At 40.3% G+C, this 19,590-nt stretch overlaps 1 protein-coding gene across 1 annotated transcript in view; it reads left to right on the forward strand.

Annotated features, from left to right (window-relative positions):
* The first annotated feature begins 296 nt into the window (after positions 1–296).
* The window catches only part of ccdc93 (CCC complex scaffolding subunit CCDC93), a 98,068-nt gene continuing 78,774 nt past the window's right edge, over positions 297–19,590 (forward strand). Inside the window, 8 exon segments of the mRNA XM_084314025.1 lie at positions 297–424; positions 869–982; positions 5,977–6,071; positions 17,990–18,036; positions 18,039–18,100; positions 18,395–18,493; positions 18,942–18,998; positions 19,119–19,129. Coding sequence (XP_084170151.1) covers positions 338–424; positions 869–982; positions 5,977–6,071; positions 17,990–18,036; positions 18,039–18,100; positions 18,395–18,493; positions 18,942–18,998; positions 19,119–19,129 — 572 coding nt within the window. The 5' untranslated portion in view covers positions 297–337.

Genomic DNA, 19,590 nt, shown 5'->3' on the forward strand with positions numbered 1-19,590 from the left:
TACGCATTCTGCAATCTGTTAAATAAAGTTTTCATTCATTCATTCAATCTCTTTGCCTAAGAAGTGACTTGACTAAACTTTAGTGGTGTTAGGTTTCCCTCCTCTGGACAAAGATGTTATTGCATTTTCTTTCCACTTTTGTGTGTGTGTAAAGATATTTCTGCTGACATTTGCATGCATTTGATGATGTAAAGACATACATACCCGTGCATGGTTTGCGTTTCGTTTCAGGTCGTTGCTTGGCGATATACATATCATAACTAAGAATAAATAAATAACGTGAGGAGGACGCCGTCTATCATTATGCCTTTGGTCATGTGACCCACATCAACCCAACATGGCGGCGGCTACATCTGTTTTCAAAAGAGTGAGAACAGGGTCGAAAATAGGAGCCCAGTATGACCAAGACGGCAATCTTATCAAGGTAAAATCAAATCCTCTGTCGTTTGGTTTAACATTGCAGTGAAGTAGTCGCTATAAAATGTTAATTTGTTAAAAACGTTTAAGTTGTTAGCTTGTAAACAATGCTAGGTGCTGTCATTCAGACTAACGTTACGTTACTAACAAAGGTGGATAATAATTAGCCATCCGGCAGTGACATGTCAACAAAGTAAAACAAAATCTAAAATGTCAATGTCTGCTTTTCCCTCCACAAAATTACGTTTTTGTTGATTAATTATCCGAGAAGGACAACCACTAACCTAGACATTTGAGCCTATAATAACATTCACTACAGTAACATTTCTTGAGAATAACGTCAGAGGAATTGTTCACTAGCTGATTCACCAGTGCTGAATGATACATTAAGCCATCAAAATAGATAAATAATTATTATGCATTCTATCACCTACCTGTGGTTTACTTGCAGGTGGAGACACGAGAGGATGAAGAGCAGAGCGTCAAGCTTGCAGAAATCCTGGAGCTCCTGCTGGCAGCTGGATACTTCAGAGCCCGTATCAAAGGACTGTCGCCTTTTGACAAGGTAAACAGCCACCCCATGGTGGGATTCACCCTTATTAAACCTACCATCTTCTACTGGTCACCCACTGTGCCAATAAGGAAGTTTGACTTACTGGGGTGAATAATTGAATGATCATTGCATTTATATAGCGGTTTTCTATACACACTCAAAGCGCTTTTTACAATATAGGGTGGAAATGGCCTCCTTCACCACCACAGGGGGACCCTGATGTAAACAAGACAAACGTCTTTCTCTGGTCTGCATCCCCTTAACAATTGGATGTATTGAGCCGTACTGTATTGTACCCATTCTGCAATCTGTTAAATAAAGTTTTCATTCATTCAGAGTGTAGCACCCAACCTTGGGCTATGCAGGCTCATTGGCTGCCATACACTGGCACCAGATACACATCACACTACACAATGGCTGAACGGCTCAGGAGACGGGGATTGATACCAGCCAATTAAAATGTCCGATGTCAGAGACCCTGATGGGGGACCCTGATGTAAACAAGACGAAAGTCTTTCTCTGGTCTGCATCCCCTTATCAATCAATCAAACCTGATTGGTCGGGAACCCCCTACTCTTTGCGATAGGCGCCCTGGGTTCTTTAACGACCGAATTCAGTCGAGACCTAGGTTTAACGTCTGAAAGACGGCACTTGCAGCTGTTACTGCCAAGTCCACAGGACAGAGTGCTCCCTGCTGGACAACAAAACTAATTTCCGAGGCCTTGACCGGGGCTTGAACCGGTGATCTTCAAGAGTCCTCAGTCCAGAGCTCTACCCATGTAGCCATGCCAAGGGACAGCAATGACAGCAGGGATGTAGTAATGTTGTACTGCTAGATGTGTAGCAGTAATATTACTAAGAGGAGGTACTGTAGATTAGATTAGATTAAAATGTATTGTCGTAATTTTTTTTATATATATTTTTAATATATCTTTTATTGGTGAAACATAGGTGGTACAGAGAAGCAAAGGTTGTTTATTTATCAATATTAACATATCACCATGGTTCTTTTTTTGATTTTATGAGACATGACGAGACACGGACAGGACTGAAATTGACCAGAAAAAAATAAAAAGACAAGACAAAATCTAAAACAGGCAAAAAGAAAGTGAAAAGAAAAATGTTAATGTAAATAAAATGTATTGTCATCATTATACAGCACAGGTACAGTACATCGAAAAGAGGTTTGGCAAGTGTGCAAATGTAACAGTAAAGTGCAATAGTAATATACAATGTACGGGTGGTTAACTCATTGGCTGCCAAGCGGGGAACGGGATATGACTATGTGCTGCCACGCATTAAACCTATTGAAGGAATCTATGTTTTTCAATGTGTATATAATGTATATATATCGTGGGTCACAGCATCTACTCAGACGGATCTATAGATCTTAAAAGTAGCCAGCAGTCAGTGTGTGTTAGCAGCAGACTAACTGCAGAGCCCATGGCTCCGAGGTCATTAGCAGGTTTGTAACCAAAACATTGATAAGCACTGAGAGCAGGCAGGTTTGGTCAGAGAGAACTAGGGGGATAGTTTGACATCGATAGAACCATGCTAAAGGTGAAGAGCAGTTGCCATGGCAGCGCGTCACATAGTTTCTTCCGGGATAAGTTAGACTGAGATACGACGCCCAGACGAGCAGACGCGTTGATCAGAGACTTTCATCCCTCCCCACCCTCGCTGGGTGGGGGAGGGGAAATAGTGACACATCATCACTAGCTTCGGCTACGACGAGAGAGAGAACCATTGGATTAAAGAGATGAGAAGAGACGGTGGAGGAGAATGAATTAAGACTGAACAAGGACAATACAGAACGGTGTTTCCATCTGGTACAGAGGCTTTGTTTATGGAATAAACAACATTTTCCAAGAAAGGTACCACGTCTGCCAGTGTCGAATTCTTATGATTACGGATTGCATTAAGGGGGATGACAAAGTTGTACAGCCAGTATGAGAAGGTCGACTTCAGAGAGAGAAATAAACGCAACACAGAAACTTCATGAACACCGATGACGAGGTGATACTGGCTGATTACAGAAACATCTAACACTATGGAGTCGCTAACCTTGTTTGCAGAGCTATAACTATATATATTATAGCTATGGATGCAATACTATGGCCCATTTGACATCAAGTATCTATCGTTCAAGATGTGAAAAAGGAATAATTTTTCCATCCATACATTCCCGTTTTATACCGTGGTGAATATAAGTATGGTTTTAGTGCGGTTTAGGGCAATTCCTGGGAGGCTAGTAATAGGCCGTGACGCATATTATACTTAATCCATTGGCATTTTGTCCCTATACACGCTATAATAAAAAATTCAAATGCATATGATCGGTATATTATGTTCCATCATGAATGCATGAAAAGGGGGGGGGGGGTCGTTTCTGATTAATTGATTGTCAATAACGGCATTCGTTAGTACAACAGCATACGCTGATTAGGGCACGCACAACACACTCACTGTACACGCTCACACACTAGCAGCCACTTTAACATGAGCAGGCACACACTCATGCTGCACACGCCCACACTTATGGCCACTAAGGAAGGGCCACTTTAAAAATAGTATAGTATAACCGGAGATTGTATAAATTAGCATGTACAGAAAGACACTACCAAAGGACCTAGTATGTCCTTGTGGGATATTTGTAGATATCCTGATGAAGAATGTTCTCAGTCAACCGAGGCTTGGATAATAACAAGGGTTTATTAACCAAACAGATAGAATTACATAGAGAGAATGGCTGAGGGCTTCCCCCAGGTGATCAGCTGAAATGACCCAGGTAAGAAGACCTCGATTGTGGTCGGGAGGAGCCCTTTATAGTTCAACAAGGGGGGTGTGTGGTCCCATTTGATAGGTCAATTGGGGGGGGGGGGGGGGGGTACAGGTTTGGGGAGAGGAAAGTCTTATTCCACAGAGAGGGGGGGGGGGGGTGTATTTACATGAGGACATATTATACCACATCCTCCATGCTCTGTAAATAACTTATGTACATATACCGATATGCCCTAACATGTTACTTGTTTATTGCACAATGTTACTTGTTTATTGCACAATGTTGATTCTATTATATGTTATTTGCACATCGTTGCGGGCAAGACCACCCGCATTTCATTGTATACTTGTATGCAGTGACAAATAAATCTCTTGACAAGTCAAGTCAAGAGTTTTATTTGTCACGGCATACGGATATACAATGAAATGCGGGTGGTCTTGCCCGCAACGATGTGCAATTGGTACAACATATAATAGAATCCAATACAAAAAAAAATTTGCAATAAATTTGTGCAATAACAGGTAGCAGGTAACAATAAATTTGTGCAATAACGGGTAACAGTTAACAGTAGTAGTAATAGTAGTGCAATACACTGTTACTGTTGCTAATACTAATTTAAAGTGGCCTTTCCTTTTGGCAATAAGTGAGGGTGCGTGCGGCCTGAGTGTGTGCCCGCTCATGCTAAAGTGTTACAGTGGTACTCAATGTTCATTGTTCAGGACTCTGTTGCCTGGGGGAAGAAGCTGAGCCTAAGCCTCTCTGTCCTAGTAGCTGGGGTTCGCAGGCGTCTGCCTGACCTCAGCAGCTGGAACAGGCTGTTATTGGGGTGGTGAGGGTCTTTCATTATTATGACTTGACTTGACTAGGGCGATGGCTATGAAAACAAGGCACAATCAAGCTGAAATTGATGTTAAATTGCTCTTACCTGTGGCCGGTGAGATTCCAAAACTAATATTCCAATTATTTGATTGCCATCTGGTAGATTGTATGTCCATTTGGGCCACGACATAACCCACCACAGCATAATGAATCGGGGGTCCCGAAAACTATTCAATGCGATCGGGTAAAGCCCTCGGTGCAGGCTACTAGAAAAGTCCGCCCGGAGGAATTTCATCGACGCACAGCCACATACACAGTCTCAAAGGGAGTGCAACATTGGCCGCATACCACCAGGCGGCAGTATTGGACTTTTGCGATCTTAGACTCATTCCCTATGGTTACACAGGCTCCCTGGATGGATAACGATTGGAAATAGCGAATAAAAGAAATAACGATCAAATAACGTGGTTGGCGTTCAACGATTGGCAAACAAACACGTATAAAATCGTTGTTGGCAGGGAATGAGTTAATCTGGATATAAAATATATAAATTAGTACTAAGTAATAAGTGCTAATCAGATGGATGTGTACAGAGTTGTAGTATTAATAATATGTACAGTATGGTGGTGGTAGTAGTCACACTGGCCAGCAGCGTAATTAGTAGGTAAGCGATATGTAAAGATATAGATGGTATCTACAGATATGTAAAAAGGATTATATGCAGGTATGTACCGATAAAATGTGGATACATATGTATACAGTAAGAATATATATGGTATATACAGCATTATTGTACATGCTATCATACATAGTTATGGGTTATATGCAGGTGTGTGAGTAGATATATAGACGGATTATATGCAGGTATATTCAGACAGATATGTATTATATAAATGTATATATATACGGTATATACAGCACTATTGATGCTATCGTACAGTTATATGGGTAGACTAGTTTTTTGAGGTAGGTAGTTAAGATTGTATGATTACAGTGTAGGGCGGTCGTAGAAAGCAGTAGGCAGGTATAAATTGAGTATAGGCCACAGAGTTCAATGTTTGTAATAGTATGGGTAACAGAGCCTAGGGTATAGATATACTGTAGGCATATTCTGATTGGTGGGTATAGCCTACTCTAGATGCCAAGACTTACTTAAGAGGTAGGTAATAGTATAAACCAGTATACTGGTGTCTGTCTATGACTACACTATGAATGAATGAATGAATGATTTTATTTCGGTCTTTTTTCTTTTACAAAGCATAGTAGTAGAACTTCCTAAAAAAATTAAATGACCGAAAAGGTGTAGGCTGAAGCCGAGGCTTATAATTGCCTACCCTTTTTTACAATGGACGTAGTGTAATAATAATCTCCTCTGCTTGTCTCTTCCTGAATCTCCTGTCTGCAGGTTGTTGGTGGGATGACCTGGTGCATTACAACATGTAACTTTGACATCGACGTGGATTTGCTTTTCCAGGAAAACTCAACTATTGGCCAAAAAATGTAAGAATCTTTTCAAGCAATGGGGATAGCACTTCAGCAAATCTGGACCACTGGTTTAGTGTATGACCAATGCTACCGCTCAAGTTCAAGTTTTTTTTTATTAGTTGTCATACAGAATACTTTTATATGAAATGTTTTTGTCTGTTTTGCTCCTGAGAGTGTGCTAGATAAAAATAGATAAAGTATAAAATAGAAAGTCAAAAGTACGTAAACAAAGTGTAAACAGAAGTGTTCATCAATATACATATATACAATATACAATACAGAGTAGAAAACAATTAGTAACTGAGTTACAATACAGTACAATGCAGAAATGGGATGAGGTACAATTTAGGGTCGGTGCAATAAGGTATGGATTGTAGTGCAAATCTCTTTACCAATAAATATAAAGTGTGTTAAAGTGAGTAAAGTGGGTGCTACAGTGAGTTGTTTATTTAAAGTGAATGTGTACATGTGGATGTGTGTGCTGTGAGTGTATTTGATGGTTTGTTACATAGTGTTATTGTCGTTGAGCATCCTGATGGCCTGGGGATAGAAGCTCCTTCTGAGTCTCTCTGTACTGGCCATGAGACTCCGGTATCGCTTGCCTGACCGCAGCAGTTCAAAGAGGCAGTTGTTTGTGTGACTAGAGTCTTTGATTATTCTCTTAGCCTTACCCCTGCAACGCTTGTTGTAAATGTCTTGGAGAGGCATTTACAACGATAAGAATTCACAAGATCATCTTAAAGGACCATGGTGGTGTGATTTAGACTTTTCACCATTATTACCAGAGATAGTTCCTGTTCTTAGGACCTAGACAGAAAAAATAACGCCAGGACATACTTTTGTGTATTTCCTCATTCTGAGCTAATTATTTCAGTCAGTATCAAGTGTTCTACATCATATGATTCAGGGGAACCTACCATTTCTTTGGTGCAGTGTGAAGTCACCATTATGCGTTGCCTTTGTGTGAGCATGCTATATTTTACTAAAATAGTCTAGTGTATTCTAGTCTAGTGTATTCTGGTCTAGTGTATTCTAGTCTAGTGTATTCTGGTCTAGTCTAGTGTATTCTAGTATATTCTAGTCTATTGTATTCTAGTGCAGCGGTTCTCAACAGGGGTGCCGCGGCACCCTAGGGTGCCTCAGAGAGCTGCCAGGGGTGACTTGAGAATTTTTTATTTATTTTTTTATTACATAAAATTATCACTAAAGTGCTATATGTTGCAGCTGCACTGTTTTCCATGAAAATACCATATTTGGATAAGTTTGACCATTTCTCAAAATCTGAAAATCATTATTTAATAAAACACAGAAAAGGATCACCAAGTTACTCTGGATAAAAAAAAACTTTACAGACAACATTCCAAACTCTTGGAAGAACTCATTGAAATATCATCTGATACATACCACCTGGAGAGCTAGTTTCAGAGTGTGGAGCTGAGTACCAAGTATCTCATGATGCAGCAGTTAAGGTGTTGATACCATTCAGCACCACATATCTGTGTGAAGCTGGCTTTTCATCCATAACAGCTCTGAAAACAAAATATAGGGCCAAGTTGAGCCTTGAGGATGACATGCGTGTTGCCTTGTCAAAGATCTCCCCACGTATTGACCGTATTATTAGCCAGCAGCAGCAGACCTCGCATTGAGCTAGAAATGTCTACTGAGTGAACGAGTGCTTATTTTCTGTATTTATTTATATTTTTTGAGAAATGGTAACTTGGTGATCCTTTTCTGTGAAATGGTCACACTTATCCAAATATGCTATTTTTATGGAGAACAGTGCAGCTGCAACAGATAGCACTTTAGTGATAATTTTCTGTAATTTTATTTAAAGAAATATGCTAGATTTACTACTACAAGCAGTGTAATGTCAACAGTACTAAGCCATTTAGACCTGAAACACCTGTTAATAATGCATTATATAGCCTGCATATACACACAAATCAATGTGTTTCCCGGTTTCTTAAATAAACATTATTTTGATGTCATCATTGTAGCAAAAAAGACAGGACCGAAAAAGTCTTTATCGTATGTAGGGGTGCCCTGGAATATTTTATTGAACACAGGGGTGCCTTGACAGCTGAAAGTTTGAGAACCCCTGTTCTAGTGTATTCTGCTCTAGTGTATTCTAGTCTAGTGTATTCTAGTGTATTCTGTTCTAGTATATTCTAGTCTAGTGTATTCTGGTCTAGTGTATTCTAGTCTATTCTGGTCTAGTGTATTCTAATCTAGTGTATTTTGGTCTAGTGTATTCTAGTCTAGTCTATTCTGGTCTAGTGTATTCTAGTTTAGTGTATTCTAGTGTATTCTAGTCTAGTCTATTCTAGTTTAGTGTATTCTAGTCTAGTGTATTCTAGTTTAGTGTATTCTAGTTTAGTGTATTCTAGTTTAGTGTATTCTAGTCTAGTGTATTCTAGTTTAGTGTATAGTCTAGTGTATTCTAGTCTAGTGTATTCTGGTCTAGTGTATTCTTGTCTAGTGTATTCTAGTTTAGTGTATTCTAGTCTAGTGTATTCTAGTCTAGTGTATTCTAGTCTAGTGTATTCTAGTTTAGTGTATTATAGTCTAGTGTATTCTAGTCTAGTGTATTCTAGTCTAGTTTAGTGTATTCTAGTAGTGTATTCTAGTCTAGTGTATTATTCTAGTCTAGTGTATTCTAGTCTAGTGTATTCTAGTGTATTCTGGTCTAGTGTAATAGTCTAGTGTATTGTATTCTAGTCTAGTGTATTCTCAAGGAGGCGCTAGGCTCCCTGGTGCATAGGGGTGTGGACATTTCTCGATTCTAAGATGCATTGTGATGCGGACGTGGACGATTCAGCATCGATGCAGTGACAGAACATGTTGCTGTTACCTATCCACTTCGTGCCTAGTGGCACATAAGGCCTTCACAGAGCGTTTCCACTTCTCCCGGTCAGCTGCCGTTGTTCTTGCTTCAGGCCATGAGCTCCACCCTGCCTCTTTTCTTTCTTTCTCTACTGTGCGTCTCCAGGTAGTCTTTGGTCTTCCTTTTCTTCTTTTCCCTTCTGGTGCCCAAGTCATTGCTATGTTGCAGTCGTTGTTGTGGTCTTGCCTCAGTATGTGTCCTATCATCTTCCATCTTCGCCACTTCACTTCCTTGTTCAGCGGCTTCATGTCGGCTCTTTCTAGTAGCTCTACGGTGCTGATGCGGTCTTGCCACTGGATTCTGAGGATTCTTCTGAGGCACAGGTGTCAAACGCAAGGCCCGCGGGCCAAATGTGGCCCGCCATGTCATTTGATGTGGCCCACAAGAGCTCTGGTAAAAAAAACTGTAATTGTTATTTTTTTTAAACATTAATCTTGCATTAAAAAATACTGGCGTTAAAAGAATTGTGGGTTAATGCGTTAATAAAGCTTTAACTTTGACAGCCTTAGTTATTACACATTCTTACACATACATGTATGTTGAACATCTGAGGTATTGATGAAGTAACAAAGGAAAAAAGCCAAAAGCACTTACTCCTCAGACATTCTTTGACAATTTTACAGCCCAAAATACAAAATATATCCAGGCGGAATAGGTAACAAAGGGTTGAAGAAATATTGTCTGAACTGTCGGATGCAAACTGGCTGTGTGACATAACCGAGCATCTTGCTCAATTGAATAAGAAGCTGTAGGGACGCAAACAAGTCCCACCCAAAACTTGACCAATATAGTTGTGAACTGAGACAACCCTTATTTTGTTATTTTTTAGTACAGTTACAGTTGTGTGTTCATGCAGACACATAATAGCAATTTCATTACCAATTGAAAATGGGGGACCCTGATGTAAACAAGACGAAAGTCTTTCTCTAGTCTGCATCCCCTTAACAATTGTGTGTATTGAGCTGTACTGTACTGTACCCATTCTGCAATCTGTTAATTAAAGTTAATTAAACTATCTTCCATTAGTTGGATGTATGGCCTCTGCAAGGTTGTGTGCAGCATCTTTATGTTGTTTTTGTAACATCTGCTACATCTGTCCCACGTGTTCTTTGCAGCTCACAGTTGTTAGTTCTGCCGCTCTTGACTGTGACAAAAAGGTTTTGAACAAACTTAATGTCATAGCTTGTATTTGATGATATTCTTCTTTGTTATTTACTTGAATGGTTTGATCATTGATTGATGGAGTAATATGGGGTTCTGATAAACTAAAATTATTTGTTAAAATAACATATACATAACACATAACAATAACATATTTTTACATCTATGCAAATGCATATGCAATATGTGTAACTTGAATAAGTAATAAATACAGAAACAACATGTTTAACAATATGTAAATGAGTAGCTACATTTATTTTACATTACATTAACATTTATACGGTCTTTGGCCCTTTGAGGGCAACCATAATGCTGATGTGGCCCTCTGTGAAAATGAGTTTGACACCCCTGTTCTGAGGCATCTGTTATGGAACATGTCTACTAGGGCTGTCTTAAATACTTCGAAGCTTCGAAGCTTCGTTCGATGGCACAAGCTTCGAACATTAAAAAAAAATTGAAGTTTAAAAAAAAAGATAAAAAAAAATTCAAATATTTTTTTTAAATTTTTTTTTTTACTTCGATTTGTGTGTGTGTGTTAGTGTTGTCACGATACTGGAATTTCGACTTCGATACGATACCTTGAAAAGTATCGATACTTCGATACCATTTCGATATAAAAAAAAAAAAAAAAATTATATATATATATTTTTTTTTTTTTTTTTTTTTTTTTAAACAAATTTAGCTTTTGTTGCTGGTTGATTCTCCTCAGCTTCTCTCTGGTACTATAAGATAAGATAAATATAACACTTTTAAAACCCTTTGTTTATCTTTAGATCACACATTTAAAAAGAACTGTTCATCTCACTTCAATCATTTTTATTGCAGATGCAGAAGTTAGAACATAGTATTTTCTCAAGCAGACAGATGTAAACACTCACTGTAATCTGTGTTGCATGTACCTGACAAACTGAACTGTTTGTATTACAGTTGGTAACAGTTTTGATAAAGATAACAGGGCGAGGGCTATATGTGTAACATATATAACTTCACAACAGCAAAATTACTAGTACTAGTAGTAGTAAACAATAATTAAAACTTTTTTTTGCATTAGTGAAAACAATAAGGACACATTCAAAAGGCAGGGTAAGAAAAAAGTGCAATCTTATGCATTTTCAAGTCAAGTTCTTCTTAGGTAGTGCATTACCTTCTCATACCATTACACCTACTAATACCACCTTCTCATACCTTCTCATACAACCTTCTAATACCTTCTCATACCACCTTCTCATACCACCTACTAATACCTTCTCATACCACCTTCTAATACCTTCTCATTACACCTACTAATACCTTCTCATACCACCTTCTAATACCTTCTCATACCACCTTCTAATACCTTCTAATACCTTCTCATTACACCTACTAATACCTTCTCATACCACCTTCTCATACCTTCTCATACCACCTACTAATACCTTCTCATACCACCTTCTAATACCTTCTCATACCACCTTCTCATACCTTCTCATACCACCTACACCTACTAATACCTTCTCATACCAACTTCTAATACCTTCATACCACCTACTAATACCTTCTCATACCACCTTCTAATACCTTCTCATACCACCTTCTCATACCTTCTACATTACCTAGTGATACACATAAAGCATAAGAGCCGTGGAAGGCTCGCCGTCGTCGGGTAGAGTAATCCAATATACAGGTCCAGTCGCTCTTGACCCGGAGCTCCTCGGATGCAATCACCACTAGGGGTCTGACCAGCCTGGATAAGCGTCCAGATAACGTCAGGAACGATGGGGGTACTGATAACTGTAGGACTCGAACCGAACGATGCACAATACCTACTTAGTACTTATACCTTATCATACCTTATATAAAGGCCTCAAGTAAAAAAAAAAACTGCAATCTTATGCATTTTCAAGTAGCAGCCAGCAACTAGCAAATGAAACAATATTCTTCTTGAGGTAGGGCATTTAGACAGCAGAATGACTAAAACAATAATTCAAACTTTTTTGCATTAAGCACACATTCAAAAGGCACTAAAGTGCAAGTACAAAAAAAAAGTGCATTTTCAAGTTAAATTCTTTTTAAATAGGTAGTGCACTTATTCAACGGCCTCAGACTAATCACACATAAGGTGGTGCAAGTAGTGTAATAATGTACTAGCCTAAAGTTTCTTTACAACTTTCAGATTTTTTGCTAGGAACACCAGCATGTCAATGTGCTCCTCTGTAAGCCGTGCCCTTCTTGGACTGCAAATGAGCCCTGACGTACTAAATACACGTTCTGAAGCTGAGCTTGAAGCAGAGATGCACAAATACTTTTTCGCCAGCTGGGCAAGGTGAGGTAAAGTTCTCTCATGTGTCCTCCACCATGCGAGTGGGTCGTCTCCTGCGCTGAGTTCAGGCATCTTTTCATATATTGTGAACTCGTTTTTTAGTTCAGCCTCTGCGTCCTCTGCATCCTCGCCACCACCATGTTGACCCTTCTTTTCCCCCTGTATGCTGGTTAACAGTCCCTTCAGATCCGTTCTACTTTTCTTCGCTGGTACGCCTGGTAGTGGTAGTGGTTGCATGGCAGTGGCACATGGAGGAGGAGGAGCGGGTGTTTGTCTTCCTGTTTCAGTGCGAGTGTCCATCAGATTTCGTTTGACCTCGTCTCTTAACATAACAAAACTGTCCTTGAACCTTGGGTCGAGAAACGTGGCTGTGTTCAACACCAGCTGCAGAGCCCCGTCGACGTCGTTATATCGTTCGTTGAGATCTGTACCAATATTTTCTTTAAGTTCACATTTGAGGAGGCTGTCATTTTCCTCAATGGTCAAAGTTGAAGATAACTTCCAAATTAGGGGCAGGACAGAGGAGAGTGTGGTGTGCTTTTCACCACTAAGGGCATCAGTGAAAGAGCTGACAGGGCTCAATATATCTTTTACAGTCTCAAGAATTGTAATGTCTGAATCTTTAGGCATGAGGTGCCATTTCTTCCGATCGTCGGCTAGAACTGAACAGACCGCTTGCTGCTGTTCCAGAAATCTCGCCACCATTTGATACGCTGAGTCCCAGCGTGTCGGCTCATCATGGATCAGTTTGTGTTCAGGCAGTTGCAACTCTTTTTGCTTCTGCTTCAGCTGTCGGGACATCTTTGGTGACCTGCTGAAGGCAGACACTGTCTTTCTCAGCCTCGACAGTGCTGCAGACACACGGCCTATATCCAGACCCTTGCTAATGGCTAGGTGAAGGTTGTGCCCAAAGCAGGGGACCCATGTGAAGTCCTGCTTAAATGCGTTCTTGTTATTTGAGGCATTATCAGTGGTGATGCCACTGCCAGCCATATTTGACATGTCCAGCTTCCATGTTTCATGTACCATCTCCTCCAACGCCTCTCTCAAACTGTCCCCCGTGTGCTCTGAGTGCAGCCCAACACAGCCCAAACACCAGCTCTGCATGTCCCAGGATTCTGTAATAAACTGCAGAGTTACTGCCATGAATGTGGACGTGGCCCTGCTGGTCCACAAGTCAGTGGTGCATGAAAATAAGGGTTTCCCCCTAAGGCTCTCCATGATTTTGTCTTTTGTTTCATTATATAGGGCAGGATTTCAGTTGACATGAAGTGGTTCCGTGAAGGAAGGGAATACTTGTTATTTAACTGTCCAAGCAGTTGTCTGAACCCATGTTTCTCAACAGTATAGACAGGGACCTGATCCATGCATATGTACTCTGCTACAGCCCTGTTAAGTTTCTTGGCTTCCTTTGAGTTTGCATGATACTTCCTTTGTTGTTCAAGTAATGCTGGTAGGGTAGGCTGCTGTGCTGTTGCTGTCGATTCTCCTCAGCTTCTCTCTGGTACTATAAGAAAAGAGAAATATAAGACTTTAAAAACCGTTGTTTCTCTCTAAAGAACGAAATACATAGCAAACATGACTTAGTTATGCAATAGTGCTGCTGCTTTTTATTTGGTTAAAATATTTTAGTTAATAAGACTAAATATATGACTACAACAATTTTCATTAGAGAGAGAGATTCTCCGGGGCTGGTAACGTTAACCTCAGAGAGAGAGAGAGAGAGAGAGAGAGAGAGAGAGAGAGAGAGAGAGAGGAGAGAGAGAGAGAGAGAGAGAGAGAGAGAGAGACGAGTGAGAGAGAGAGAGAGAGAGAGAAGAGAGGAGAGAGAGAGAGAGAGAGAGAGAGAGAGAGAGAGAGAGAGAGAGGAGAGAGAGAGAGAGAGAGAGAGAGAGAGAGAGAGAGAGAGAGAGAGAGAGAGAGAGAGAGAGAGAGAGAGAGAGAGAGAGAGAGAGAGAGAGGATGATGAGGAGAGAGAGCGAGAGAGAGAGAGAAGAGAGACGAGAGGAGACTGAGAGTAGAGATGAGAGAGAGAGAGAGAGAGAGAGGATGAGAGAGAGAGAGAGAAGAGAGAGAGAGAGAGAGAAGAGATGAGAGAGAGAGAGAGAGAGAGAGAGAGAGAATGTTTAAGATGAATGAAGATCGATCGATCTTCATTCATCTTAAACATTCTTGATTTCGGGGGATTGGTAGTTCCCATGAAACCTCTTTCATTTCTGTGGAGATCCGCGTGCCGGTCCTTCAGGTGTTTTGCCATATTTGAGGTGTTGGCACCTTTCGTTGGCACTGCCCTGTAACACCGCTTGCAAATGGGCATTGTGACATCTTTAACTTTCCCTTCTGTGTTTACTTCAAAACCGAAGTACTTCCAAACAGCACTTCTGCTGTTTTCTTTATCTTTAAGTTGTGGAGGCGCTGCATCTGCCATCTTAGTTCACTCAGCTAAAATGTTTACTGAAGAGTGAAGACGCCGACGGCTCGCTCTGTGAGGGGGAGGGCTGGAGGGGGAAGCGTGCTCTGAACAGCTGGAGGGGCAAGCGTGCTCTGAACAGCGTGTAAACAAACTTCCGGTTAGAACACTGCCAGCGGGTACCGATACTACAGAAAAGTATCGGTATTTCGGGAAATGAGTATCGTAACTGTTTTAAATATTCAGTATCGATATTTATCGATACTTCGATATTTTTGACAACACTAGTGTGTGTGTGTCTGTGTGTGAGAACTACCCATCCCAGTTAGGACAGCCGAATCCCGTCCAATCTTTCGCCGTCGACTAAAGACTAAAGACTTCTTCAACCATTATCTGAAATGATAAAAAAAAAAAAGAATCTAACCGTGACTAACCTTACTGTCATGCACTTTTCCTAATAAACAAACCTACACTGTAACACGCAACACTTTGATAAACATTGTTACTCAGCTGATAGAGTTGTACCCTTCTTGCTGTCTTGTCCGTACAGAACTTGTAAGTCGCTTTGGATAAAAGCGTCAGCTAAATGTAAGTGTGTGTGTGTGTGTGTGTGGTGTGCGTGCGCGCATGGGGCCATTGGGTGGGGCCGGGGGACAAATACACTGGAGGAAAGTAACCCAGCTCAGCACTGCCCAAATTATATCATCACTATTGCCTGTTTGAAGGATATCATCCTCAAATGCATATACACCTACATGCCTTGTAGAATTCCACACATAAGAAAGAAAGATACTGGGATGAATAAACAAAATAGGAAATAAAATTTAGATAAGGTGCTACTGAGATGTTTTGGTGAGTTCTTTGTTTTTTTGTGGAAGTTGCCCTTCTTAAAAATGCATGAACATTCACTGATAATTGGTCTGTAGTGGAGTCTACAAGGTCTACATTGCCGGACCATGTAGAATCCGGACCTTGTAGACTGACGCAATTCTGTGCATAGTTTAGTCTACACAGGCCATATTTCAAATAATCAAAATCTTACTTCATTCATCTTAAACATTCTTGATTTGGGGGATTGGTAGTTCCCATGAAATCTGAAGTTGTTCAAACGACAACAGCGATCCACCTTGAATTAAATCACACAGCCGAGTGAAACCTTGTTGGCTCAGTCACGAAAGGGGCTACTTAATTAATTAATCCAACCCACTTTATTTATAGAGCACATTTAAAAACAACAAAGTTTATGAAAGTGCTGTACAAGTCCCACAACATAAGATAAAAAAAAAAAAAAGTTTAAAAAAAATTAAAACCGAAGCTCGGCCCCCGAAGCTTCGAGTGCCAAAAAAAAACTTCGAAGGTCAGCCCTAATGTCTACTGATTTGTTGTCTCCCTTGTTCATCTTCCATGTTTCACATCCATACAGTAGGACTGGCACCACCAGTGTTTTGTACAATCTCAGTGACGGAACATAAATCGATTATTAAAATAAAAAAGATTTACTCTCTTGCTAGCTTTTGTTCTTTTACAATGTAGCGCTTTGGGATTTTCTCCACAACTATAAACTATACAAATATATTATTATTATTATGTATTATTAAAGCTAGTGCTCTGGTCATGCATCCACTCAACTCATAGAAAATACAGCATCAGGCTATTCTAAAAGTATTGATACTAATACTGATAATAAAAAGAGTATTGAACCATTTTTAACAGCTAGGTATCGAGATACCTTTCTACTATCTGTATCATGCAACACTAGTAAAGACATTTATTTTGACATTCTAAATAAAAGTAAATTTATCTGACTGCTTGTATTAACACTTTGACTGCCAGGGGGCGTCTTTAGACGTCTTTGCTGGCGATGCTAAAGTTGCCGGGGGACGCTTTACGTCGTCTTTATATCAATATTTCAAAAATCTGCGATCTGATCCATAATGTCCCTCCGCTGGCCTGAGACACAAGTGTGATCTCCTCTCAATCCTCTAGCGGTTCAAGACCGCCATCTGGTGGCCGATCGGCAGATCGAAACCGGATGTCAACCTTTAACCCGGTAGGACTCACTCCATATGGGGTCCGGGCACTCGCTAATGTTAGAGAGACTCCGTCTTCACACAGTGAACATCGATCGCTGCAAATAACTCGAAAAAACAACATGATTTGGACGTATATATTATTATACAACCTGAAATGGACCGACTATTTCAACATCCCATAATGGAAAACTGTCTACCCCACGCTGATCGCCCAACGGCCCGCGGAGACTGGGGGTGAGTTTTAGCGTGTAATATTACCGTGTTCGACACTAACTGCTATGATGAACATTTGACCCACATTAGATGATTGGTATAACGCTGCCCCACGGAATTATAAACGCCCCCTCGCCCATCCGGTCAACATCAGATGACGTGTAGTAACTTCTAGAAGTACGTCTAGTTGGAATTTTTTATATCGCCCCGATTGCCATCAAACTGTATTTCATCATCAATATAATGCATTTGGGGCTATATATCACGTTCTGGAGAAAGCTGCAGAAAGAGATGAAAACATACTTATACATTAGACCATACTTTACTATGAATATGTGAATGAAAAAGTTTAACGTTGCTACACAATGAACAATACATATAGGACTTTGAATGGGCCCTAATAATGGCAATGTAGCAATAGAATTTAAAAAGTTATAGCCCTGCAAAGAAGGGGACTTTCTCCATAGACAAATAGCGCTGGCAATCTATGGTATATCATTAATTTAACCTTAGGCAACCAAGTGTTAATTGATGAAAAAGTAGCCATGTGCAGTAATATAGATTATAAAATTGAGCATGTAATATATTATTGAGCTGCATCGTAGAATCAAATCGAATCGTGGACAGCTGAATCGTAATCGAATCGTGAGGCCAGTGAAGTTTCACATTTTCCTTTGCTCGTTGCAAAGGGACATCACTGATCTGGACACACTTTGGATTCACGCAGAACGAGACAAATTAAATCCGGTAATCGCAATTATTTGTCGGACAGTAACTATCGTCATAGCAAAATGCCATGGTGGCAGGCTGGCAGCACACGTACCCTTGCCTACTTCATTGAGAATGAACTGAAATGAACAACTGAGCCTAGATCAGTAATCCTACTTTGAGAGGCTCGACACTCACCGACATGTACTATGTATTTCCTCACAGAGCTCTCACTGAGAAGATTGTGTCTGTTTTACCCAAGATGAAATGCCCCATCGCCTGGAGCCCCATCAGATACAAGGGCTGGATTTCATCCATATATTCCCAGTGATACAGGTGTGTATCGCTTGTTAACGAGAAGAGCCCTGCAATTTCTTCTAACGGGTGGTTCAGAGCTTCAATTGTGTACATTATATGTGAACTTTTGTCTACGGGTGTAGTGTAGCTCACAGTAACCACAACAGAAAACAACACAATATCACACACACACACACACACACACACACACACACACACATGCACACAAAAACATGGTAGACAGATCAAGGAAATTAACAGTGTGTAATGTACCTGTCCTGTTGGCACTGATTATGTGATCAACAAGAGATGTTGTGTGTTGTTCATCACTAGTGGCTGGTGAAGAGAGCCATAGAGACCAGAGAAGAGATGGGGGACTATGTGAGAGTGTATTCCATATCCCAGTTCCAGAAGACCCACAGCTTCCCTGAGGTAACACAATGTTGACATTTACATACTGGTGATCTTAGAGCTGCTACTAACCATTATTTAAGTAATCGTTTGCAATGGTTATAATATATATTTTATATTAAAAAAACAAACAGACAATTGACCGTTTACTCATGTTTAATTGTTCACATTGAGATGGAGCTAAAGCATGTACTTAAACAGGGTGTTTGTAGAGCATTTCTTAGTTAGTATTTCCATCAGACTAGACACTTTAGACTAACTGCCACCAATGAAATGTTTCAAAGCATCAATGCAGTCATTTATTATTGATTATTCGATTCAGTCGCTTAATCTTGACACCCCTGGTTGATTTCATTGCATTGATTTAAAAATACTTTTGAAAGATATACTGTAACATGCAAGCAAAAACACATCAGGCTGACAGGGTTGTAGAAACCTACGGTTCACACCCCGTCTGTTCTGTCTTCAGGATGAAGATTTTCTCCAGAGGAAAGACAAGGCGGTCAGAGCTGTTCTGGATGTTTTGGTGAGTCTGAACGTTGTTAGAATATCACATGTTTCTAGTGCCTTGTTGATCTACACTAGCTTATTTATGTATTCAGCAAGTTGTTCTGATTGTCTACTCAGCATATGGTCGGGGCGACAGTGGCTCAGGAGGTAGGTCGTCTGGTAATCGGAAGGTTCCCGGTTCAATTCCCGCTCCTCCCGGGCAGTGTGTTGACGTGTCCTTGAGCAAGACTCCCTAACTGCTCCCGAATGAGCAGGTTGTCACCTTGCATGGTTCCCACCACCATCGGTGTGTGCATGTGTAGTAAATGGGTGAATGTGAGGCATACATTTTGAAGTGCTTTGGATAAAGAGATATATAAATGCAGTCCATTTATGTATTTGTAGGGCTGTCCTCCACTAAGAAATAATATTATCATTATTCAACGAACAGTCATGGATTTAATTAGGGCTGACTTTCGAAGCTTCGAAGTATTTAAGACAGCCCTAGATTTAATCGACAAATCTGTAGAATTGTGTCTCGCATCCAATCGTGCAGAACAACCTTTTTTATTTAATGCTTACCAGAGATGTGCTCATAATTTTTCAGGATATATCTCACTCGGCATGAA

This window comes from Notolepis coatsorum (assembly GCF_963971535.1).
Source record: "Notolepis coatsorum genome assembly, chromosome: 5".
In the NCBI taxonomy this organism is placed as follows: Eukaryota; Metazoa; Chordata; class Actinopteri; order Aulopiformes; family Paralepididae; genus Notolepis; species Notolepis coatsorum.